This window comes from Anas platyrhynchos, chromosome 2 (genome assembly GCF_047663525.1).
Source record: "Anas platyrhynchos isolate ZD024472 breed Pekin duck chromosome 2, IASCAAS_PekinDuck_T2T, whole genome shotgun sequence".
Classification (NCBI taxonomy): Eukaryota; Metazoa; Chordata; class Aves; order Anseriformes; family Anatidae; genus Anas; species Anas platyrhynchos.
This window is the reverse complement of record NC_092588.1, coordinates 18670690-18697863: the sequence shown is the minus strand read 5'-3', so window position 1 is coordinate 18697863 and position 27174 is coordinate 18670690. Positions and strand designations below refer to the sequence as shown.

Sequence of the window (27174 nt, the reverse complement as noted above, 5' to 3'; positions counted from 1 at the left end):
CACTGTTAAAAGTAGCCAATTTTATTCAAATAATTTTTAAGAACACACGATTAGCTTTTCTCAAAAAGGTTACATTTCATATTTATCATATGCTTTTTAATCAAATGACAACTGATTCCTCCCCCTCTGCAGAATTCTCAGTAGAAGCCAGAGTCTTGAGTAGCCCAGTTAGGTGCCTAGAATAAAATAAGGATCAGAAGTTACTATCCTATCAGTAAGTTACTGAAATTTATGAGAAACGATTAAGAAATTTCTAGGACTGTGAAATAAGCATTGTTATTTAGTAAAGGAACTCTAAGTTTCAAACAAGTGTTGATATAGCAGAAGTATGCAACATAAGCCATACAGCCAGAGTCTCCCAACCTAGTAGTTTCAGAAAATGAAGTTCTAGCACATTCCAAAATAAAAATGTAAAAATTTGGTAGCTATATTCACTAAACAGTGAATTCACTAAGTTATACAAAATTTCTAATTAACTAGTTTACAATTGTTTGTTCAACTTAACATTTTAGTTAAGTAGTGAGGGATCCCAATAAAATTTAAGTTATTAGCTTTTTTGAAAAATGTATCCTACTAGGTCCTTAGTGGACCTCAGTCATCCATGCTACATTTTTCTTTTTCCTTGCAAAATTTCCTATATTGTAAGTAAGACAAAGACAAAAACCAGACTTTGCCAACTCTATTTTCACTAGTGGCCAACCTCATTATATTCTCCAGCCCTTAATGAGATAGGTCAAAACATCAGGGTTTTGCACAACTCCATGTCCCAGTCTCAAACATTGTTTATTCTTCGCCCAGTTGTACTTACCTACAAATACTTCAATTACAAGTGGCACTGCAAAAGGAACACTTGCACAAAACTCAGTATTGTCAAGGAACACCAAAGTGAGGGAGAGTGCCATTTATCTCAATGTTCAACATTTAGAATGGTTTAAGTACAACACACTTGGAAAAAAATAATGCAACTACTTTCATACGTGTTCCCCTTCAATAAGTCTTTTAAGGTAGCAAGGAAAACTACTGCAAGGAAGTACAGAATCAATTCATGACAAAAGTACTCTGGCATTCCTTTTTTTCCCTTATTATCTCTTCACATTACAAAACAAGAATCACTATCTAATGCTCACTATAAGAAATGTCCTATTTAGCTTCTGGAGCCAGAACTAGAGTTAGGTACTTCTGACAAACTTGAACTAAAGAACATTTTAGAATTATACTTTAATATTACTCACAAAAAAAGATAGCAGGAAATCAGAAAAATACAACTTATACCAACCTCAGATCTACCACTCTGATTCAGTTTCTTCTCAATGTTCATAGCCAACATTTGACTACGAAAAGACAGGCTTTTGGTTTTTTCAATCACCTGTTGATAGGGTGACACTGCGTTGTTGCCCATAACTACATGGCCCTAGAACACAATAAAGATACAGGAAATTTAACAGCCACTCAGAACGCACAACCTTTTAACGCTCTGCTTTCAAAGCTTTCACAAGTCATCTCATACAAAATCAAAACACAGTAAGTGAAGTCCACTACATTTTACTGACAAAGAAAAGTTAGAACTTGTTGCTTCTAAATAAAGAGAAATAAAACTTGATGAAAATTCAGTCACTTTGATTCACATACCAGCTTTGAATCCAACTTGGCATCTAATCGTGCATTTCGGATTAGATTGACAATCCATCTTTCTGCTTCCTCAGGAGTCATGTTTAGTTTATCTGCTAACATACTAAGAGATAACAGACTTATCAGAAACTGAAATACAATCCCTCTCACATTGGTAAATATATTCCAGGCCTACAGAACATGCACCAAAGCAACACACCGAATTTAGCACAGCACAAAGCTTGTCTTCAAGAGACATCACATACTTGGGAAGCATACCTTCTTTTGATTTAAATAACCCCAAAGCTTACATACATACACCCTTTCACATGTTCCCCTTCCCCTTTTATTTTTCTCCATCATAAAAAGGGATCTAAAAAATTCCTATCACTGCTTAAGACATGCTGAATAAGGAATTAACTTCTTGAAGTATACACCTACTTGTTGTGAATCTGTTATTTCACACTTACATCTTGGCCTGTACAGTTTTATATAGTATCTGTTTCTATTAAACCTTGCCCACATGAAACATCAACCATCACTGTAAAGCAAAACATTGAATTACTTAGTTTTATTTAAAATAACATAGCCAGTAGTCAAAGTTTAGAGAAATTACTCCAGGAAAGCATTTGACAATAACTCCATTACCAACTCTGAAGTTCCAGGAACAAGTGCCATGAGACTACACAGCTTGGTATGGAAATGTGACAAATGCATTATGCATCCAAAGATGATACACAACACTTAAACTTCTTGCAAATTCAAAGAGGAATGGGGAAGGAGGGCAAAACTGAAAGGAAAATGCTTTCTGAAGCAGGCACTCTTGTCCAGAAATAAATCCCTCTGATGGTGTTTCCTGTGGCTTTCCAGCCAACTCCTCTAGCTCCCTACTGGCATTTGGCTCCTGCAGGACATTTGTAATGCTCATTCTTCCATCAGCTTTCAGACTGACGTGACAAACATGAGGTAAGGGCTGCAAACATCACCAAAAACCCAGCTGGCTACGCTGGAGTTGCACAAGAGGTCAATTCCTCACCAGTTCACAGGATCTTGCTTACATATTTTCTGCACCTCAAAGTCATTTTCATTTTGATACTAATTACTGACAAGCTAATACTTGATAGCCTATCAGTTATTAGCTAGTCTACCTAGCCAGGCTAGGTATAGTCTTCTCTATACAATCTCTCCCACACACTTGTCTCATCCTTCTTCCAACTATAAATATAAACTCAATTCTCCTTCCCACACCCCCAACCGATGACTCTGAAGTGGCATGAACAGGGAAAAAAAACCAAGTAACTTATATACTGAACTCACTTCAGAGAAATGACAGCAAACAGACAAGGTATGTGGAGCTTGACAAAGCAAGGGGAAGTTAAGACCCAACCACAGTTGCTCCTATTCCACCAGAACTTCAATCAGTGGTTCACTTTAAGGTTGTAGAGACATAATGCAGACAAAGCAAGAGAACAGAAAATATCAGGTGTAAAAATCATTGTGGAATTATCAGTATCTTGACAGTATGAGATGGATATTTCAATAGGAAGAAGCTACAAGTTGCTTTAGCATCACTGATTCAAATGTAGTAAACGCTATGAAAAATTCCAGATTGAATGAACATGGGGCAGGAGAGCAGGAAGGTTAGGGTAGTTCTCATTTCTCTTTTGGAGGTAGCAGTTGGATTCTGATAAAGTAACAACTCTTCCAGATGACCCCAAAGGTCGCTTTTGCCACAACTTTGTAGACTAAAGTTACCTACCTTGTGATTTAAATATTGACCCTCTGCTCTTGGAAACAATCAAGAATCAGCTTGCTCAGAGTTGTAATTGGGTGCACAGGATTGAACCAGATGGCTTCCAGAGGTTCTTTCCAACCCTCAGCACCTAGATTTTGCTTTTTCCTTATCTTACAGTCCCTCTGTACACGAGGAACTGAGGGGAGCACACAGGCTTTGAGGGAAGTTATTCCAAACTAGAAAATATTAAGTGCCTTACATCATTTAGTAGATAATAGCACCTTTTCCTATTATCAAGAGCCAATGAAGATGCACTGGATAAGCTACAAACCCCTACATTAACATTTAAGTTTGGACAACAAATTCAAATCTGTCATCTTGATTTACCATGCACTGGAATACAAGTTCAGTGTAATGAGAACTATGATCAAAAACAGCCTGAAAACTAGATTCTTATGATTTCCAGTAAACTGGAAAATACACTTCAGTATGGAATGCTCTGACTACTAAGAAGGGGTCAAACCTACGTTTAGTTGAATCAGAACATGGGAGAGCATGGATGCCAGGATCCTCAGCAACAACTGTTTCTCTGTAGATTCACCTCTCACAACCCACCACTTGTTAATGTAAACACAGCCCTAGGAAGTTTTCCCACCCTGAAGATGGCTTTTGAGAAGGAATACATTCTCTACACCTACATACTATCAGTCTTGAACAGGGGATAAGCACTATAAATTGCTTTATTCATGTCTATATTTTAGTAGCTCAGCTTCTTCAGAGGTAGGCTCCCCTGTTAGCTAGAAAGTTATACAGCACGCATGACAGAAGTCACACCTCTGTACAGCTTCTGGACAGTTTTCTTGCATATGCATTTAGTAAGTTTCCATATTACAAAATGAAAGTGACAGATGGCAGAGAGGGATAAAAAAGTTCTCAGTTTTTAAACTTTGAAATGTACATGAATTTTAATATAAAATAGCTGAAGTTACCAAGTAACAAAATTTTTAGTGAAATATATACACACACCAGTATTAAAAAATTTCCATGATTCTATCAAACCTTTAAAGCAAAAGATGATCTAATTTCACCATTTGCAGTTACCAGCTTCCACCTTAAAGTCCCCTTGCAGACATTAAGACAGTACTTTCCTGGTAAAGCAACAACCAAAAATCACTCTATCTTTCAAAACTGATTACACTGAACACTCATCCTGATTATGCTTATATTTCAACAGTATTCTCCTATTGCAGTATTGATATATGTATCTAATACTCCTATCTCCCATTTCAGGCTACAGGTGGTTTGAAAAATAGTTTCAAAAGTAGTTCTCTTGATTATTTCCATCCATCTGTTTGCATAGAATTACCGAATTCCACACATCTTCATATATAAACAAATCTATTGTGTACTGTGCACAGAAGGAAAAGAGAAGAGCTCTTCAACTAAACACAGGCATATCTAACCACACTAACCAAATCACATCCTTAACTCATTTAATCTATTATTCCCTATTAAACAACACATTTCAAATAGTGAACTAATTATAGGATGATATAGCACATAGGCCACTTATCAGTTGTGATTTTACATTTGTGTCCTTCAGAAGAACACTGCCTAACAGATGTAAGTAGTTAAAATTAAACTATTCCTCTAGTTTCTATTTAACATAAGGAATAAAAGATTTCTCGTAATCATTTTCAGATTTGTTCTGAATACTTAAGCAGTACTTATCTATCAACAAGCACTGTGGTACAGTCAATTAGTTATCAACTCCAGGAACAGCAGTGGAAGGCACTTGTGGACTGAGAAATTTAAGAACTATGCCTTAAACTTAACATTTTGACTAGCCAATTCCTTCAAAATAAGTCCAGAATGCACTAAGAAATACTTACGTACACCACTTAAGCCCAAATATAATGGTTTCTACAACTTGTGCATAAATGTGTCCATCATTTAAAACACTGACCTAGTGAAAAGTCTTTTTACTGATTATTGATTCCACATACAATTACCTGAAGTGGTATATGCAAGGAATATCTATATCCAACTTAACTCAGTTTACCCTCTGCCTCAGAACATACCATAATGCTTATAAAAACACCACTACATGCATGCACTTATGACCACACAGAAGTACAGCAAGCCACACTATTTTCAGTCATACTGGAAACATACCATATATGGCACAAAGCAGTATGAACCACAAAACAAGTAACATACTAAAACAGCAACCATCTACCACAGACCTTGATTTGTTAAATAAAGCTTGCTAATTTTGCCTAATGAATCATTTGTTGTCCACAGTCTATCAGTATCTTCCAACGGACAGTTAAAGCATACTTAAGATGCATATACTAGGTTCTCTACATATTGCTTCTATGATAAACACTGTATTTCTCATAGATATTTAGTCTTTAGTTAAATAAAACTTATACATCTTTATAAAAACTTGTGCTTTCACAGAACAAAGATTTACAGCAAAAGTGAGAAACTATGTAGTTTTATATTACATAGAAACTCCTCCTTGAGAGCTTCATTTTATATTTTTTCTAAATACTTATCCAAAATCCTTTTATCCCCAAATGCGCAGTACTTTGCCTAAGGTAATTTTTAAGATTAAGATTTTAAAATATTAGCCCACAAGTGAAAGGATACTCATAGAAGTATAGAAAACATTTGTTCAGAGCATTTAGTTCATTCATATTACAAGTGTATATGCTTAAAACATACTTCTGTTAATTAAAATCCCCCCCCAAAATTCATTGTTTTCTACCAACTTGGGTATTGAAGTCATTAATAACTTTTACTGTGATGCAAATAAAACATCCTATCATTTTGCAGATGCATTTGAAGACAACTGTCACACGTGAACAGGAATAGATTCTTTTGCCTTTCTCCTACTATAAATATTCATGAAAAAATAATCCTTTCAGTAAGTTTCCAAAACTCTTGACAATTTTATGCCAAATCTTTTTGTTTTGAAATCAAGTAGCATTAAAATGCTTTTTCAGAGGGCCACTCACATACATGTATTTGCTCTGGACACAAGCTAATAACAAGATGTCATTGAATTTCATTAATTTACCAGCTTTGGTACCTGCTGTCTCAGATCTCTGCAATGTTCTCTAGAGATTTAAGTGATGTAGAACTATGGGGAACAGAAGTATAGTATAAATAAAATACACTTAGAAGTTTATGCTGTTTGTCAAACTCATCTGCAACTGATTTTTCTGAACCGCAGTTCTAAAAAGTTATCTTACCCAATGCTGATACATTGATGGATGCGACAGAAAGTCTCAAATATAAAGAGACGGGCATTCTCAATGAAGTCTTCAAGGCATGCCACTAAGAAAAAATCATTCACAAGCACCTGCAAGTGTAAGGAGAAAGGCAACACTTAGAACAAACATGGAAAGAGCAGGTATGTACATGTATATTGCTTCAATACACATGATCAGGGAACAGTCCATTTAAGAACAGTTCTTGGCATATTCCAAGATGTGGACAGAAACCTACAGATTTAACAGAAAATTTTATAGTTCTGTAGTCTGCTAAATTGAGGTCATACAATGTAACTGGGGTTGGACTCAAAAAAGAGAAAAGTCTACAGTTCTTGTAAGTCTACTGAAGACCTCCCTTAGTAATGCATAAAATTTAAGTACTGCCCTCATAATCTAAGCATATTCTCATACTCTCATTGGGCACTTTTATCAGCATTCTCAGCATACAAAACAGCTTACTTAGTACTGCAAATGCACCTATTAAGTTTAGATTACAGGGCCTTTGGCCCTTTGCAGTGAATAGAACAAACCTGATTTACCCCATTAGGTGACCAATACCAATGAAAAGAGCTAAAACAAAAGCTGTAAGAATTGGTAACAGCTTTCAGCTATAAGTATTAACCTTTACACTAGTCAACCCAAGCATAACCCAACCCAAGATAACTATGTTCATTCATTCCAAGAAATGCACTCAAATATCTTTGGTTATTTCATATTGTTTTTCAACATCACAATTCAAAGGTGCAACATCTTTCAGAACAAGAAGTAGATACAAGCTTTTCTTCAAACACTTCTCAAACAAATAGGAAAGCTGAAACTCAGATAAACAATCACTTATTCCCTTTTTGTTCTAAAAACTGATTAAATACAACTTTAAAGGCATACCCTGAACAGTAAGTCTTGTTTAAGTGTTACAAAATGAGTTGATCAAAATGCATGATTTAATGCTTATCAGGAGACACAGGCAATGAAATCAAGTACCACTTCAAACAAATTAGCTGACCATTGCTGATTTTAGAGATCATACTTAAATGAAGAAAGTGTTGCAAAGCTTACTGTTTCACACTCTCTCAGCTTCTTCTGTGCACCATCAAAATCAAAATTAACATACAGGCATTCCACAAATTCTGTGATGGGGTCCCTGTACGTGTAGGACTCCTGTCAAAAATAAGTAAAAATCAGGCAATATAGGAAGCCAAGGCCACAAGATCACTTGATCACTGTATCACATGTAACAAAATTTAATACTTGAAAAAAGTCTATACAGTCTCATAAGAGCCATAAACGCCTATTTTTAATAATCTCATTAAATAATCAGGAGTGCAGTTTCTCTTTCAGCATTTAGCAGGTTAGAAGTACTGTTACTGAACAGAACTGATTTTGTGTCAAACATGCTATTTTCTTGAAGTGTTAGAACATTCTTCCTCAATTTGGATTAGTTTTTGCAATTGGAATAGTCACTTTCAATTGTATCAGCACTCAATATACACAAATAAGTCATGGTTAATACAAAATGCTACCTCTTATACAAAATACTTAACTTTATTTTGACATTACAGAAAAAACTCTTAAGAGGCAAGAATAGATTTATACACATCTGTGTAAATTAATTTGGTATATTCCTAAATGTACATTTTAAGGCAGCTTAATTCAATAGCTGTCATTATCAGCTTCAGTATCCAAAGAGGATGAGCAGATAAAGTAATTACTAAGGCAGCTCTTTTTGTCAAAGATTTGAGTCTGATTTCCTTGGAATCTCATTTATGTTTAACATTCAGTTTTATGGGTCATTTTACAGATCAAAATTGCACTTGTTAACCAAGAAATTAACACTCATTATGTGAAAGTCTTGGATAACATTTCCAGTGTAATAGAGATGAACATACAACTGCTTAACTATTAGTTCAATACTTGCACAGAACATTAGTGTCTTAGTGTTTAGAGAATGGACTGACTTGCCTCTTACCAAGAGTCTACCATGCAACACTGCAATTGCCTTTTATCATGTCTGAAACACTTTCAAATATATAAATACATATCCTCTACCATTCAACAATGATACAATGAACCATACAGAGAAGAGTAAGAAAAATCTTTTAATGGGCATTTCAAAACCAACAGAATTGTTACTTTCAAAAGGAATATGCTACTGATCCTTTCTTCTCATATTGAATGGGAAAGATAAAATTAAAACAAGAAACACTGTAGAAATGTTAATTTTCTTCAAATACTAGAGATGTGTATTACAATTCAATCCTAAAGTAAAGATTTTCCTCAAGACACGTTTTGACACTTGAACTTCTTTACAGTTGCTTATGCTACTTCTGCTGTAAAGATTAACACTTAGAAGGATTAAGATGCTTAAAATTTAAATTTTGAATTGATTGCACTTAACAGTGAGTTGTATCATTGCTTAAAGTGGACACAAATGCTAGCCTCTAATAAATGCACTATCACATATATACCAGTTTTATTCACCATGTATGCTATTATTACTTCGTGTTTGAAGGCTGATGGCTTTTATAACAAGTTGCATACCAATTTCAGCAAAGAATCTTTGTGATCAACTGCTTAACTGCTATTATCAAGCACCTTTATTCTTTTCTAACTCCTATCAATGGCTACATCCTCTCTAACTGTGATAAAACATTTAAGCAACACATATGAATTTGAACATAAAACAGGGTACACTGTTCAGTTGTCCTGAAACGCAAGCAAGATTTTACTTGTACAACAATTCCTTGTAGGGATAGCTGAAAAAGAATCAGATCGAGAACAATTCCAAGGATCTTGCTGAAATTTTCTGCATTGATCATACAGGGGGGGGAAAAAGCAAAACTGACAGCACATTGTGCTTCATTCATTATTTTGCCCTTCCAGTAAACAATATACATTTTACTTCACAATGAACAAAAAATTCAGTGACAGAGTTAGGACTGAAATATGTAAGAAGTCCCAGAACAGGCACGTTAAAGTTATAGTCCCAGTATAAAAATATGAACAGGAAAAAGCAGATTTCAGTCCTTACCTGTTGAATAACCTTGACTAGATCTTTCAGCACTTGTCTACGTTTTCGAACATCCTTATTTGTTATGACTGCAGTAGTGAGGTATCTGAGGATATGTGGGCACATTGTCTGAATTGCATTGAGATACCTGAAAAGTCCAGACAGAGCTCAGGAAATCCACTTTTGCATCAAAACAATACTTACAATAGCTCATGTATATATGTGCAATACTATAGCACATTTATTCAAATACAGAACATTTGTATTTGGTAATTTATATTTGTTAACAATGATGACCTCTGGTAAGGAAAGAGAAGAGGCAGCAGTGCAGTAGTAGAGAAGGGAGTTTGCACTGCAAAAAGAACAGTCCATGTAATACTGATAATTTCTGGTGTAAAAGCTGTTCCAGATGTCATATAGCTCTACATCTCAATTCACATTTTTATTCTTCTCAGATTTTCCTCAAATTCTTCTCAAACAGATCTTGTAAAGTCAAACCAGATTTTACAAGAACCTTCCCCACCACCCTGAAAGATGTTGTAGGAATCAATACATAAAGTTATTCCACACCCTTCAACATGGGGGAAAAAAAGGCCAGTTCTTCCTGTTTTACCATCTGCCTCCTTGAAGGGGAATTATAGCCACAAAGAAAAACAAATTATAAACAAAAACCCAGAAAATGAAGTGCTAGTATCATTGGAACTCCTGAAACAGTGGATCAAAAACACTGAATGAGCTTGTGTATTTATTTTTTCACTAACCCCCAAAAATACAGCACAAAACAACTTACTGTGGTTGATAGAGAAAGAGATCAATGATATTGTCTCTCCCTTTAGGATGATTAAAAAACACAAACAGAGACCAGTGGATGAGCCATGTTCTTTGTTGAAGCGACTGCAGCGGAGAGCTTACTGACTACAAGGAAACAACACTAGGTTAAACCAAAGTAACAAAAGACAGTTCACATGAATACCAATACATGGAAAAGTATAACTAATTTTCCATTGACTCCTCTTAGTTATCACTTTAAGGCAGAATTTAACCTCCAGCTTTTTAACTTATCTGGAAAGTACAGATGAGCTGAAAGCTATGACCAAGGTAACATTTTTTCCAGCATTATATTTCAAATTGTTTGCCAAAACTCATTCTGTTACCACAGGAGCATAGCCGTTAGTTCTCAGAAGACCACCATACTAACAAAGTAATTACTTCCCTTTTTAATCCTGAATTTCAGCTCTTGTGTCTTCACATATGATCTGATGAACTTGCTTCTCTAGCTTTTCAGTTTCTTTTAAGCATCACAAATATTTTTGTGATACTCTCAGACAGTGATGAAATGCCACAAACATTTCCAATGAAAAAATGCAAACCTAACTTCACAGAATCTCTAGGTTCGAAGAGACCTCAAGCTCATCGAGTCCAACCTCTCACCTAACACTAACAAGTCCTCCACTAAACAACTTTCTTCATTTAAACCAACCGATACAGCAGAAATAGGGATTCAGTTCTATGCTTACCTGGATTTGCTCCAAATTTAACAGCACTTCAAAGAGGTTGCGAAGCAACATATTGAAAAACAATGGATATAGCAAGTAATAATCACTCACAGGATCAGGACAACTATTATGATTCAACCCCCTACTAAAAGACATGGAGTCTCATGACTAAACCAGATGTAATAGTCTATTATAAGCATATAGGTTCATAGAGATTAGAAAATTTGACAAGAAAAATTGTTAACATTTGTTATCTGCCATGTAAAATAAAGAACAATTGGGGAAAGAGGGGAGCAAAGTATTTCAAATACAGACACTAAAGTTCTACAGATATTTAAGACTAAGACTGAGAGGTCCTTAATCACTTCAGCTGCTTTGAATTAATACTGCATCCCCATTCTTTCCCTTCATGTTCCTGGTAGTCATCTGAACTCACATGGTAAGGAAACTGAATTGACTGAAACTGGTTTCCACTAACAAGCCTTACATTTTCTGTTAAAAATATTTTCATGCAAAAAGAATATAGTTTAGATACATGCATTTAATTCTTTACAGAAAAGTACAGCTATCTGAAATTTAAGTAGCAAGCAGTTTCTCATATAGAAACCTTGCTTTCAAACTCATCCTTGAGCCAGGTTTTTTTTGTGGTTGTTTTGGAAATACCTTAAAAGTTCTCAGCTTCATTTCTAAGCCTAAAGAAAAAGCAAAACATTTGAAAAAGACTGGATAACTCTTCAACATTTCTTGAGCATCCTTCTACTTTCCTGCTACCACTTAGGAAATGCATTTAATCATGCTTTTGCTAAGGATGTGCTCTTAAGTAGTAATTCATAGCAGAACTTGAATACTAACAACTAACTTCTCACCTTACTAACATGACCAAGATTTCACTTACATTATTATCTATTGTCTCCTTCAGTCTTGTGAGATCTTCCATGGCTGCATCCCAATTCTGCATCAGAATTTCAGATGCAAGTTTCCCCCACAGAGAACTCAGAGCATTTCTGTCTGTAGCTGGAACCTAATTCAACAACAGCAATAAGTCATCTTATTCTTAAACAGAAGATTTTAATTTCTAAAGATATTAAAAGAAAATTTCTTCTATTTTTAACTTACAGGATGTCAAACTAAATCCTATCTTTCTAAGTTACATGTACATACACGTTAAATACTAAAAGCAATTTAGGTACAGAAGGTGAAAGAGCAGTAAAACTTCTAAAGTAGAAACTAGAAAATCCTGTAAGACAAAGCTCCCAGCTGCTGCAGTTTTAACTTACAAAAGAAAAAATAACTATAACTATATGCCTGAGATGACACTAGTTCCAAATCTATACTATGTAAGAATGCTTCTGACCTATTAGAACAAATGCCTCTTTCAAAGCAGGTGCCCAAAACAATTTGGGACAGCAGATAACCATATCACCAAATCTAAGACTCAAGTTTTCTGCTAATGCTGTAGAGGAAACAGACTTCTTACATAAGTGTTCAGTAAAACTACAGCTTTGCAGTAGTGAGTGTTTCCTACAAGGATAGTTCTAAGGTCAAGCCATCTTAATTTGATAAAAGAATGTGTTACACTAGGTCATTCAGTGTCAAGTCCTACTCCCAAATTAGTTATAGTTTTCATCAATTTGGTTCATCACACAAACCTTAAATAAAAAATAAGATCTTCTCCTGGAGTTAGTAACAAACCCTACACCAAGCTATTACCAACACAAAAGCAATACTTCATGTTTTTAAATTCATTAACCTAAGAATATAATGTTAAGCCCAGAGTTAAAGTGCAATTAAGGACAGCTGCCCACAAACCTATGCAAGTTAGGAGTTTCCTCTCTCAGAGCATTAAATTCTGAATACTGAAGAGTCATACAGAAGAATTCCACTTTATCAACATTTGACTATGAAATCAACTCATTCTTACTCTCAACCCTATTCTCATTAGGGATTCATTTCATAAATTTGCTTTTTGAATTATAGCAGTAATTTTTGTAGTTGACTAGTTAATCTAGCAGAAAGTTTAGGGTCTTTCTAGATGGGACTAGAAAGTAGATATTCACTGAACAACAGTAAGTTGACTGTATTGAGAGTCTCACAAGACACTCTCTCAAAATTCATTCCTACACTTCACAAATGAGATGAGTTACAATAACATGAGAAGAGTTGCTTAAGGAGCAATAGATCTCATTCTATAAATCTCATTTACTGCTTACATTTCCTGGGTACATGACTTAGTCTTAAAGCTGTCATAAAATTCACAAAAAGACAGATTGAGTCCAAATAAGAAGTTAGTTCACCATTACCAGTGATTACCTTCAACCTACCTGTAAGCTTTTTACCCATGCACAAAAGCAACTATTTTTCTGTTTTTAAGTTTTTCTCTAGGATTCAGTTACAGTGGGGAAACATATGAAACAAGAAATACTGCAAAATTTAATCTTATCACAAGACCCACAAATGTAAAGAACAAATTTGAAGAAGTTTCACATGAAACCAATTGCTGGACAACAGTCATTAAGAATATTAATAATGAGTCTGATAAGTCTTTTCAGTTTTTCCTTGGTGCACAGTAACTGTCTCAAAGCAGCTCATATTGTATTTTAACAATTAATACAGACAATAGAGGACTAAACATTTCACTAAAAAACACAACCAAAACTTACCAGAACCCTAAAGAAGTATAGATATTCTGCAGCTCCAGAGTAATTGCCACATTCATACTGGAATTTTGCATACCTGTAGAGTGTATCTAGGTACTCCTGCCTAAACTGTAAAGAAAAAAAGTTTTCACTAGTAAAACAAAATGTTATTAGAAGTCCATTTCAATAGTAACCCTTAACAGCCCTTCTCAAAAAGTTGAGTAACTTTTCCAAAGTTATTTGAAAGATGTTGTAGACTCTATAGACAATGCAAAAACTACGCAACTTACATCACTGAATTAGTGACTGAAGTAATACTCTAGAAAAAACATTTTGCATTGCAAAGTAAAGCACAACTTAGTTACAAGGACATTGCTAATATTAAGCTCCAGCTTTATTTTTTTTTGGTATTATTGTATGAGCTCAAAGGCATTCAAATAAAATGTTTCAGCACTAGGAGTTCCATCCGTAAGCTACAGTTAAGTGAGCCAGGCCAGAACACTGGTTCAGAGTTGTTGGCTGTGGGAGAGGTGGAATGGAAATGTTTAGACCCGAGTTCCAACAGATAGAGCAATTAAAACTTACACCATGTTTCTCAGCTAAGTAGTCAAACAGCATTCGACCATCCCTATAATGAAAAGATAAAAACCACTGTTTTTACAAAACAAACTGATTGTCACCATGCAACACACTACAGAACACAATCTTTAGCTGTTAAAAGTACCCAAACAGTACATGAATTTAGAATACTTCTCCAGTTGTTGTGCAATAGTAACTACAGAAACAGCAAGCCAATTATTTCCTAAGTAAAATTAATGTAATTTAAATAATGATTGCCACCTGCAACAACAGATACACTCAAGAAAAGGTGGGAAAATGTTTTAAATTTGACAGCATCCCCAGTGTTCAATATGAAAATTGAATTCTAACAGAATTCTCACTTTTTCCAATTCCACAGCAATTATTCTAGTCAAGTACAAATTTAATAGAAGATGAGAAAAAATTGCAATGACTCAAACCACTGGAAACAAAACTTATCACACTCAACACTGGGACACAGTGGTTAGCAAGGACACCCTTATGACAGAAGTACCTGAAAAGTACACAACTAGAATCAATAATCACACTTGGTAGGTTGTGTTTAATTTACATATGAACACATTAATGAAGCTTTTTGGATTCAACATACATAATAGAAGATCAACCACCATTATCATGATCAAAGATAAGTTCAAGCCTCCAGGAGGCAGACACAGGATGACCAACCACCAGTGTCACACAACTGCCCATAAAATTTTATACACCTGTGGTATTTTAAACAACTGTTGATTTTGTGAATGATTTTTTTATCCAGTATTTGCAATAAATTAGAAAACATTACTGAAAATAGTCTCAATTTGAGACTTTGACCATATGAACCACCTTTCTACAATACTGAAAGAACATCACTTTTTTTCTATTCTAATGCCTACTGTACCCTCTGAGAATTCAGATTTCTTTTAATAATGAGGGATGGACACAAGGACTCAAATGTAGTTCTCCAGAAAAATCCCTTCCTGTTTGATCAACTCTGTTCAACTGCATCCTATTTCACAAAACCTGCATGCTAGCTGTTCTTCCTGAGATTGACTACATTTTTGCTATTTGCTAATTCAAAGAGAACAATGGCAAACAAGTTGAATTTCATATATTACATAAGTAAATCCATATGTAAATCCACTTCCATACTCTAACATACCCAAGATTTCAATGCAGAAAAGAGCACCAAGGTATAAGTTACTCTGTGGACAAAGATATAATGAAAATGCACACAGGAGGCAACTTCCTCAATCATTCTGAAATCAACTGACCACAAAGCTGTAAGACTGTAACTAGAACTTAGGGTATCTGAGTCAAGTTCATACAGGGAAATGGCACACTGTCAAGGCAGGGAAGAATGTTCTTCAGTACCTCAGTAATACCTGAGGTACTGAGAGTCTCATGTGTTTCTTCCACTGGAAGATACTGCAAGGTGGAGGCATACTATTTCTCTATACTTTTTAAAACTTTAAAGGCCTTTCTCCAACAACTACATGGGGAAAAAAAACTAGATATTTTGGCTTACTCTTGAAAGAGCTGCCAGTTGCAAAGTCTTTCACACATCTTCCACTATTTCCCAGACTTAGACATTCTAAACGGCATTGCTATGGTTCAAAAGCTGTGATCTAGAGCCCTGATGATACATAGCTGAGTTTGATACAGGTTACAAGTCACCAGCAGAAATTCATAGAAGCCAAGGAAGCAAAAATTCTTATCTACTTATCTGAAGACCACTACTCAGTTCTAGACTGATTTACACCTTTCAGGCTGATTCATCCCATTACTGTAGGATCCCAACAATCCCAATCACGACTCCCATTGAGCCAATAACCAAAACCACTATTTCCGAGTGGCAAAGCTTTCAGAAATTTCAAAAATAAAGGAAAGCAGTTAATTACAATTGGGCTTTTTACATTCAAAGCTGTATTTCCAAGTGCTCTTAAATGGCTCCCTTCTTCCCATAACCACTCACGCAAACAATTCCTTCTCTTATCAGAATGGACTTATATGCATATTCATGCAGAAATCAGATATAAAGGTACTTTACTTACCCTGACAGTGCTTTTTACAGCAGAAGCTTAAGCACTTTCTGAACAGTAAATACAAGCTTTTTCTGAACTGCTGGAAAGCTAACTAGTTTCAGTATTCCTATTACATACATAGTGGTACACTATTTGAAATCTTAAAGCAATAAAGGCTGAATAAGGGATCTAATTAATCTTCTACCAAAAGAGAGACTTTCACAATTGTAATAACAATATTGCTAATGTAAAGACAACAAGCAATAACTTCAACTAAGTGTTTACCCACCCCTCTCTGTTGAAGGGAGGCAGTTACTTCCTCAACTACTACAGCTGAATCCTTTAACTCAGGCTTAATCATAAGAAAACTGTCTAAACACTGTATCTAAGATGCAACAGACTCATTCTACTTTAATTACTTCAATTCAAGCAAAAAGTAATTGGACACATCTTCAAAAAGACAATTGCTAGCACTACCTCATATCAACAATTTGGTCAGTCCATTGTGGGAAGCAGAGGGTGAAAGGACATTGTATGCCTGAAAGAAAGAATTGCTATGAGGCTGAAAGGATGTTTATCCACCAGGCCTCCCAGAATATGACAGACAACATTCCCTAATCCTCTGCAAAAGATACAGGGAGAGAAGGCAGACATCTACAAAAGAGGAATCCAAAAGTTGTTTCAACTCCTATTTCCCATCCCCCAAAACATAATGTACTGAATAACAGGAATCACTTGTCTGCAGCTGAGCACTAAAGACAGAAATACCTTGTGTACAACAGGTAAAATCACTTAAAAGAATAGATTGGGTATACCAATTGTAGTAAACTGTCCACACAACTTAAATACTGGTTAGAAACACAAATGCCTTTCTTGCAGTTGCTACAGACAGCCATCATCAATGCTTAAGAGGTACCAGCAAGCCTTTGAGAAAGTTATGTTAAAAATTACCTAGTGGACTGCATTTGCCTCGTAGTCTCTGGATCCTCAAACATCTTGACAATAGGTTCAGTTTCAGCCTGAAGTTGTTTCAGCTGTGCAACAACAGTTGTTCTCTTCTCACGCAGAGCTAAACACAAGCAAATCCATGTAATGCTTTATTTTTTTTTTTTTGCAGAAATCAAGCTGTAATTACATGGTGCCAACAGCACATGTAAACATGTTCTTCCAATCCCTACCTAGCTTGTCCTCTCAGTCACTTCTACACAAGAGGAAAGGTACCAAACAAGAAATAGAGGCTTTTTATTAAGTTAATGTCTCAAACCACCTGAGGAGCAGCTAGCTCAAGCCAAGGCTGTATTAACCAAGGTATCTCCAAGCTTCCACTGTGGAAGAAAAACTTTTAAGTAACTTCACATATTCCAATTGAACTTTGAAAAAAGTAAACAATGCTATTATAGCAGTTAAATTAATTTTCCTCTGACCAGGTTCTAGAAGCATACTTTTAGCACTAAATATGCTATTTAGCTGAAAGTTAGAGACTTTAAAGCGGTTTGACCTGCAAGACTGCCATCTGAAACATTATGCATGATTATTCAGAATATTAACTCTTTATTAAAAAAACATTAAGAAACAGAAAGGCTTCAGGATGATGGTTTTACAGACCCAAGCTTTTCCACCCAGTGCTACCATGTGCAACAAAACCAACACAAAGTGCAGCCCTTGTGTTTTAAGAAAAAAGCTACAGAAAATAATAGCATTTTAAGACTAGGAATATGAACAAAAAAATTATGGGATCAGAGAACCCAAGAACAAATACCAGGAGAGAACAGAATCTAGAAAAACCATGACCAAGGACCACGCACCAGGGCATTGAACAACACTACAGTGAGTTCGTTAGACTTGTGTTCATGATTTCTTTGGCAAAGGACCTCCTAAGGGGAAAACACCATAATAGTGACACAACCAAGGTCTATGAACAACTTGCCTGACAGGAAATACTCCAATAAGGAGCAACTATCTCCAACTTCAGATGAATCTTGAAGTTACAGAAGGGGAGACAGATGTCAGAAACAACTATTGTTAACTTACTAGGAGTACAGATTTTTTTTTCCTGTAACATCTTCTGTCTATGGAATTGATCACAGAAGACAAGAAACAGAACTATAAACAGTGCACAGACATTTCTAAATATAAGTTTAAGTAACAGTTACACTTTTATTAAGGCCTTACTGGTTTAAGTTATCAAAGTTAATATATAATTTAATGAAACCAGCAATTTTGCAAGCAAAAAGACCCTGCCTGTACATACATTTTGGTAGTGTTGCTTCATGAAGAAGAGACATCTGCATGTGTCATGAAAGCCATAAAAGAAATCTGAACTCTTAAGTGAAAGTACTACTTATGCTAGTTTCATATTGTTGAATGAAAGCCAGAGATCAAACAATAAGTCATATTAAAAGAGTTTCATACCTCCAAAATGATTATTTAAAAACTAGTAGTTTTAAAAGTATGCAATACAAAATTATAAGGGTGGAAGCTGCTGGACTTTATGAAAGCAGACCTCTCCCAGTGGCCAAGTTAATTCAACTTACACACAGCTAAGAGCTTTTAAAATTTATGCAGTTTGGCAACCTAATTAAATAACTGGCTGTAATCAGATTTAAAACAAACTAGTTATTTTGTTAACATGTACAAGGATTGCTACTTCTTGTGCTGTCACTTTACTATTCTTTTATTACTGATACTGTAATATGCTTCAGTAGTTTAGAAACTCTGGAAAAAGAGGAAAAACATGTTCAGCTCTAAGATATTTTTTTTTTTACAGCCCTGAAACTAACTCTTGCAACCTACAGCACCAAAAGTAACTTCACAGTAAAGCTATCAATACAACTGTTTTAATGAGTAAAGTGAAAGCTCCGGGGGTCTCATGACTGGAATTATCAGTCCCATGCATCATTGCATATGCACCTGTACTCAGTATCTGATGATGGAACATGTTTTGACAAAAAGTTAAATTCAACATCCACAACTCAGTTCTTCTGCCCATATGCAGAAGTGTAATAACTGGATCTTGCACCTGATTAAGGAGTACATGAGTCTCTCCTAAGCTGCACAGGAGAAACAAACTGCAGTCCCACTACAGTTTAGGAAAAGGTAATTAATTCCATAGAATTAAATAAGATATGGGAATAGGGAGAAAGCAAATATTCAAAGATTAATGTCAACAAGGAAAAAAACACAACCAAAGAAACAGCAAAAGGAAAAAAGCCACAAAGGATAGAAATTACAGGAAGTATGATCACCTACTTTTTCCTCCCCCTCTCAAGACATTATGCAGGAAGATAGAAGTTGAAGAATAAGAAAGCTTCCAAAAACATGAAGACAATGAGACTAAATTTCAGTTACATATTCACAGTATTAATCATCATTGATTTTCATATATCTCTAATGATTTCATTTGGAGTTACTCCTTCTAAAGAAGCAGCAATTTATCCATTGACACAATTGGTCAAAACATGTAGTTCCAAAAATGACTACCCCCTCAGGATCTGACAATCAACTACTGATCAATAGAATTACTTATAAGGAAGATCTAGCCTTAAATATAAGGGATGTTTTAAAGAAAAAGTTACACTAGCCCCAAATCATTTTGCAATAGTATCTAATTTGACAGATGAAAAATAGATAACACTTTAAGGCTATACCACTGAAGTGTTTGGATTAACCAAATCAGCACTGAAATATGTGCCACATTGAAAGACTAGGTTCCTGATTGTCCCAGTGTCCCAGGATTAGGTACTCATTTCAGTATTGCATATCATTTCTTTAAGACCAAAACTGAACAGCTTTGTAGTTTGATTGCAATATGCAAATTACTAACTGCTAATTATTATTTCAGATAGGTTTCAAAGCAATACATAAAATTTGTTTCAAAACTTTGTGTTAACTGAGCAGCTTACCATGTGGAATTTCATCAGAATACAGGTTTTTGTACACATCCATAGCAAAATCCACCATGTTGGTATCACTGAGGAGATCCAGCTTTCCTTGAAGGAGTTCTTTTTCATTGTATATCTGAAACAGTAATCAGATTTCTCTGAATATCCCTAAATAGTTTCCAATAAATATTACACAGTTAACTTTACGGTAAGGTTCAGTTTATGAATTTTATCCACTTAAGTTACTTCACACATCAAGACCCACACCTTTACATTGTATCACAGCTCTGTCACTTAGTGTAGATACCATACAGCCTGCCTATTTCCAGTCCTAGCAAGATAGTTCCAATTCCCTACTATCCATGAACACTTGAACTTAAGAATAGTCACAGGACAAGTAACATTTTTAGATGATTATTTCTAATGAAGGTAAGTTAGTTACTTAGTAAGCCAAAGTAAGCAACACTTCATGTGGTGAAAGGGGGTATGGTATAAAACAGGAAATTTGGCAAAGATTTAAAAAGTTTTGAACCCAGAATTTAGAGATGCATCACAGACAGGAAGCTCAGTGAATGATTTCCACAAAATAGCATTCTGAACCATGCAGACATATCAAATACTTTAAAGTGGATCTCTGAAGAGACACTCAAGATTAGACTTCACATGCAATTGTAACACAGCTTAATCTAAGACACTATTAAGTCTACAGCATAAAAAGTACATTTAGTTGAGCTTCTGTAATTAGTTCACTGTCTTTAAGCTTGTTTGATTATTTCTTAAAGGTCCTAATAATTTAGCTTTCAGTTGCAAACTGCTGTTAGATCATCAAGATGCAGGTGGGGGGTAAACTAGCACATCTCAAAAATATGCCTGCATGAAGAGCACATTACAGTTAACCACACCACATACAGACCTTACACATATAAAACCTTCAGAAGCTGAATTTAGCTCTAAACACTATGCTATTCAAGATAATACACTGCCAGAAGTAACCATTTAATTATCTGGAGCTGGTTTACAAACACCAAAATACAACTAATGCACTCATGATGAGTGACACCAAACAAAATCCACATAGTAGATACAAAAGTTCGTTACAATGTATGTTTGTTACAATGAAAGTTATTGCAATGTACACACGCTTCACTGTTTTGTTTCTGACAACTTAAAAATTCAAAGTTTATGAAACCTGGCATGTTTTGCTCAGGTTTTTAAAGAGACCAACTGAGTACCTTGGGTAACTGATTGACAAGAGCTGAGCCTCGAGCACTTCTGACATCACTGGTCTTCCCCCACTGACCTAGTTTTACATAAATACAACAAACCAGCGGGGATTTGGAGCACGCAGGACCTGCCCCTGCCCTACACGGCTCGGAAGGCCAGCTGCGTGCTTACACCGCCCCCCCAAAGGGTGACAGTCCGGGGCCGGCAGGTCGAGCCGCGGCAGCGCGGGCCGTTTCCTCCCCAAAACAGCGAAGCCGAGGAAGCCCCGAGCAGCCCCCCCTGCCCCTTCCACCCGCCTCCCCCCGGCCAGCCCCTGCCCGCCGCTCCCCGCATGGCGCCGCGCACCCCCCCCCCCCCCCGCACCGGGAGCGGGCCCCGGGCCGCCCGACCGAGGCGCCGGCAGCCCCCCGGTGCCGACCCCGAACCCTCCCCGCCGCAGCGGGCACTCACCTCCTTGACGGAGAGGAACTCGAGCAGAGGGAAGACAAGGTGGCGGTCCAAGAAGTGCGCGATGCGGGTGGTCAGGTCGTACTCCGCCATCTTGGTGCGGGAGGCGGGGAAGAGGAAGGGCCGCGGCTTTTATCGGCCTGAGCGCCTGCGCGGGGCCGACGCATGCGCAGATTCGCCCGCACGCTATGGCCGGGGCGCGTGCGCAGAGGGGGGGATGTGGTGCTTGAGTGTTGGGTGCTCATAGTCGTTAGGATTGGAAGAGACCTCCGAGAGCATCCAACCATCCCCTGACACCAGTGTCACCCAATACCCATGTCCCCAAACACCACGTCCAACCTCTCCTTGAACACCCCCAGGGACGGTGACTCCACCACCTCCCTGGGCAACCCATCCCAGTGCCTGACTGCTCCTTCTGACAGAAATGTCTCCTCATGTCCTACCTGAACCTCCCCTGGCACAACTTGAGGCTATTCCCTCTAGTCCTATCACTAGTTATCTGTGAGAAGAGGCCAACCCCCAGCTCCCCACACCTTCTTTTCAGGTAGTTGTAGAGAGCAATAAGGTCTCCTGAGTCTCCTCCAGATCAATCAGCCCCAGTTCCCTCAGCCACTCCTCATAGGACTTAAAAATTAAGAATTTTCTTCTGAAGTGTAGTTTCTTTTGAACTGTCTCTCACTCTAAACACATTGTATGACATGCCTCTCGTCATAACTTTTTATATTGAGAAAAATCCACGTGGATTTGTAACATATTTTTTAAAATGTCATAGCTGGAGAGACCATGTTTTATCGCTCCTGTTTTCTGCAATGTAGGCTTTATTGAAGCATCAGGTACAATGATAGTGAATTCTTCTTTTTACAGTAATAAAATAAAGAAATGCAGTTAAAGGAAAGAAACAAATGTAACGAATAAAGCACCTCTGTGGGGAATGTCATTGGAAAATAAATAAATAAATACATAAATAAACAATCAAATAAGTAAGGTCATATTTCCCAATGGCCAGAGATTCAAGCTGTTGAAGTTCTGCACTCAAATTGCCCAATAAATCGGACAGAGGGTATCTGAAGTATGACGCATAACTGTATCTTTGTGGCTAGGCCACTCACCTGAGTCAGTGATTGTAAATTCTATTGTTGTTTTTTTTGTTGTTGTTGTTGTTGTCGTTGTTGTTTGTTTGTTTTTGTTTTGTTTTGTTTTTGTTTTTTTCCCAACACTCAATTTTGAGAATTGATGTGATCTTATTCAGAGCAGGGGCTGTATTTTGAATTTGTTTATAAAGGTCTATGCATTGTGTTTTAAAAGGAAAACTTTTTTTTTTTTTTTTTTTTTTTTTCTGAAACAGGTTTTGGGACAATGCTGGAAAGATATTGTCCATCTAACACTATCTTGTCATGCTGGATGGATCTCATTAGCACTTTTCCTAGAGTCCACTATGAAGTTGGGGTGGACAGTACACATTTGGGATCCAAAATTCTTCATCTTCACTAGAATCTTTGGAACAGAATTTGGTATTCAGAGTGTCACTAGTGCCTTTCCAATATAGTGTAATGGATTTTTTGGTAGCCAAACAACCTCAAAAAGAATTTTTAACATTCACAAGACAAACTTCCTAGTTTGTTTTTAAGACATGAAAGTACTTTACTAAGTCATACCCAATTCAGCTATTAGGGATTGGGAAGATGGCTTTAAAAAACAAGATGAATATCTTGAGAAGATCATCTGATTTTCAGATCTTTCAAATTTTTTACTTTTGGTTGGTGACTTACATGAACCCCCATTTTTTAGTTTTCTGATTTTAAAAGAGGTTGGTGGAAGTATCACCCACCAGTAAGCAGCATACAATGTCTAATAGTAGTCTAATAGTCTACTAGTAGTCTAATAGGTCTTTCTCAAACTGAAAAGAATTGCCTTGTAACATCTTGAAGGATTATATTTTTGTTTGAATGCTCGAAATATGTCCCTAATTTCTTAGTTATGGTAGATTAATAATACATTTAATTTCAGCTGTGCGAAATGTTACAGCTTTTCCTTTTGTATAGAATTGCTTTTTGTTTTTCTTTAAAAACATCAGTCATGTTTTCCATGTATTGTCAGAAACAATCTGTGGCTGCTCTCTGGAGGTTGAGCAAAGAAAAGGACATCTAACTATTAAGATTGAACAAGAATGTGTTAATAGGATTCATTTTTAAAGCTCTGTCTCATTCTGAACTTGTGAACGAGCTGCATGAATTAACTTTTCTAAATTGTGCATAATAAATGTATGAAGTTGCTGCATGGGAACACTCCACTGATTTTTATCAGGACACAGTTGAGCTCATTCAAGCTCATTCTTCACATAAAGCATGACTCCAGTGTTTGTCACAAGGTACAAGACCTTTTCCTTCCTTGTGAAGAGGCACAAATCATTTGCTTAGGGAATCATGTAACTACAGATTATGTCTGTGGCGGCTACAGTTGCTGTTTATGTTGGAAAAGTGAGTTAATATAGTTGTATTACAGGCTAGTTTTACAGCTTGGTTTGTTTTAAAAGTCACAGAGAAATAAGAAATAAGGAGGTAGTACATTTAGTAAGTCATTCTTCGGACTGTTAGTGGTGTACTCCCTGTCTTGGTAGAGAGATATAAAGGCAGCACAATTAAGGTTACGACACTCTGGTTTTTAGAGGTCAGTCTTTGGAGCAGCTCAAAGATTACAATAGTAGAAGGTGTCCTGTAAGATAAGAGTGTTTATGCAGGATGAATGAAGTCAGTTCTTTACAGGATCCTGTTTTGACACTTTTATATAAATCTATGGTATGGGTAGTTTTGCGTATGGTAACACTCTTCCCAGTACATCAGCCATGGAAATGGCTTTTTATCTGCAAGACAAGCCTATATTTTTCATAGTAACTGTAGAAACCATTTCCTGTAAATGATATCTAGATGATATCACTGATGGCATGCATCAATGCTAGTGATGAAAGCTGTCCCCCTGTAATATTTTTCATGTGGTGATCATCAGGACCTGATCAAACTCTCTGATGGCTGTTCCTGCTTATGCGCCTAGTGAGTGATGGTTGGAGCATGCTTTGGGGCAAGTGCTGTGGGCTCATAGGTTGCTAAGTGTTGTTCGGGCCTATGCTCTAACGCAAACCAAAAGGGGCAGCCAGTGGTTAGGACGATGGGGAATAGGAAGGGTTGTGACACTGGTGGCAGTCTCCTGCTGTGAGAGCCTGCCCAGCCAGCAGAATCTGGTTTTTCAGGGAAAAGGCTGTTACAATAGCATCAGTTATGACAATAACAGAAAACAACAGCATTAGAACAATTAGGGGAAAATAGTGGCATGGCAGCTGAGGAAATAGGCTGCAGACCTGCCCGTGGAAAACAGGCCCTGGAGGTACGGATGAAAGGCCTGTAGCCATGCAGAAGCTTCTGCATTCAAGGCACTGTGCAGAACTGGCACCTTGTTTATCAACGATTGTCTGCCAGAAATAAGTACAGTAATGAATGAAAAGGTGTAAAGAGCAGGCTGAGGAGGGCATTTCAGCAGGCAGTTGGGACAATGCTGTGCAGGAGGAGCTGTTGGGACAACTGTTGTAAATCCACCAAGTGAAACACACTATGGTGAGGACTGTTGCTCTAAAAAAAGTCTGACTTCTTAAGACGTATCACCTAGTGAAATAACTAAATCCCCCTTGGTGAAAATTATTCTAAAATACACTTTCATGGCAAAGCAGTTTTAGCTAGTTTTAACTGTAGAACTGGAAATCTGGATTTGTTTTCAATTCTTCTACAAACACCTGACTGAGGAATACCATGAGGCATGGTAACAGCTAGGCAAGCTTTCATATTTGGTGTAGACCAGACTTGAAGTCAGAGTGCTTTGACCTAGTGGACCATTTCTCTTCTGGAAATACATCTCAATGTACTTAAGATACTTAATGTACCAGTGTGCTTAAAATCTCTGTTTTTCTTGATGAAATAAAAGCCATTTGGCTAGAAGTACCTAGATGAATATCTTAAGAAAATTAACCAGGGTGTATCTTGTTCAGGCTGTCTATTTTTATTCCCTAAATCTTAGTGAGCAATTTTTGTCTTAAAGATTCCAATTTTGTAATTGGTTGTCATTTAACTTATTGTTATCACAACAGTGAAATCCAACATTCTTTGAATTGCTAGAATTAAGTAATCATAGCAAAATATTTTTCCTCTTTTATTATCAAGAGGATATCGAACCTATTAACTTCATGCACATCTTTTGACAGCAGGGAAAGAGCATATTATTAAAATCTTATATAACTTGTCTATTGTACTGCTTTCCATAACTATTTAGTTTGTTAAAATGAAAATATTCCTGAAGTCAAGAATGTGACATAAGAATTCTCTATTGTCAACTATTTCTGAACAGATCATAATTCTGTGGAGTCATCCACATTCATGAAACAGAAGATGAATATGTTGACTTGCTATTGAAAGTATTTGGAAATAAAACAACTAAGGAAACACAAGAGACCAAAATAGAATACTGTGTAAAAATTTTGTAATTATTTGATATACTTTTTCCGGTGCAAGAATGTTAGTAAGGAAGATGACTGAAGATGCAGACCAAGACAGGAATGATAACTTACTCAGTGGAGTTACTCTGCGTTTATACTGGTGGAACTGGTACTGCAGGGTTTGTTCTCTTTGTAGGGAGGCTGCCTTAAAAAGCTGAGGGCAGCAATGCTCACCTAATTTGGCTTTACTTATGGGCGGTGGTAGGTTCTGTCCACAACTTTCAAGTAATGTTTTCTATATGTTTAAAGTATTTCTCTTATTTAAAAAAAAAAAAAATAAGTAAATGAATTATGGAACTCTGTTGTGCTGCAAAATTCACGTAGTAATGTGAATCAAGTGAATATTTGAATAGAAGCCAGTCAGTTCTAAGACATTTTCTCTCTGGGTTATAGCTGGACTTGAGTTTTTCTGAAACAGGCAGATGGAATGCTTATTCTGTTGGGTTTTCTTCTTCCACAAAGGTGATGAAGAACAGAGAAAGCAAGAGGATATTTATATGTATATTCCACTTGCAGGGAAAAATGTTCCTTTTCTCCCATGCTTGCCTGTCAGGGAAAAAGGCTTATGGGTTGAAACTCTAATATATGTAGATGTCTCCAGCAACTGACATCCTCATAAAGGATACACCATGTATCATAATATACTGGCAGATGATAGGGTTACAATTATAATTGCTAGGAAACTTGTATGACTTGTAGCATTGAGCCTCTTCATAGTCTGT

At 36.5% G+C, this 27174-nt stretch overlaps 1 protein-coding gene across 2 annotated transcripts; it reads right to left on the bottom strand.

The window, feature by feature from the left end:
• Positions 1-22077, bottom strand: EIF3E (eukaryotic translation initiation factor 3 subunit E). 2 transcript variants are annotated; one of them, XM_038174812.2, is made up of 14 exons: positions 21919-22077; positions 20266-20380; positions 18291-18341; positions 17315-17432; positions 14349-14391; positions 13788-13892; positions 12023-12148; positions 10422-10546; positions 9653-9779; positions 7681-7782; positions 6604-6713; positions 1630-1732; positions 1277-1411; positions 1-176 (listed from the first exon to the last, which is right to left on the bottom strand). In XM_038174812.2, the coding sequence occupies exons 1-14, from the start codon at positions 22006-22008 to the stop codon at positions 138-140; spliced, it is 1389 nt and encodes a 462-aa protein (XP_038030740.1). In that variant the 5' UTR covers positions 22009-22077; the 3' UTR covers positions 1-137. The 2 variants fall into 2 exon arrangements, with proteins under 2 accessions (XP_038030740.1, XP_038030741.1); XM_038174813.2 differs by lacking the exon at positions 18291-18341.
• Positions 22078-27174: the final 5097 nt, after the last annotated feature.

Excerpts from the sequence above, each read along its gene's own strand:
- EIF3E (XM_038174812.2), bottom strand. The coding sequence starts at position 22,008 with ATGGCGGAGTACGACCTGACCACCCGCATCGCGCACTTCTTGGACCGC. Across the intron at positions 9,780-10,421 it reads CTCTTTCTCTATCAACCACA|GTATCTCAATGCAATTCAGA; the intron begins GTAAGTTGTTTT and ends TGGACTTTTCAG. Across the intron at positions 1,733-6,603 it reads CATCAATGTATCAGCATTGG|TATGTTAGCAGATAAACTAA; the intron begins GTAAGATAACTT and ends GTTATCTCTTAG.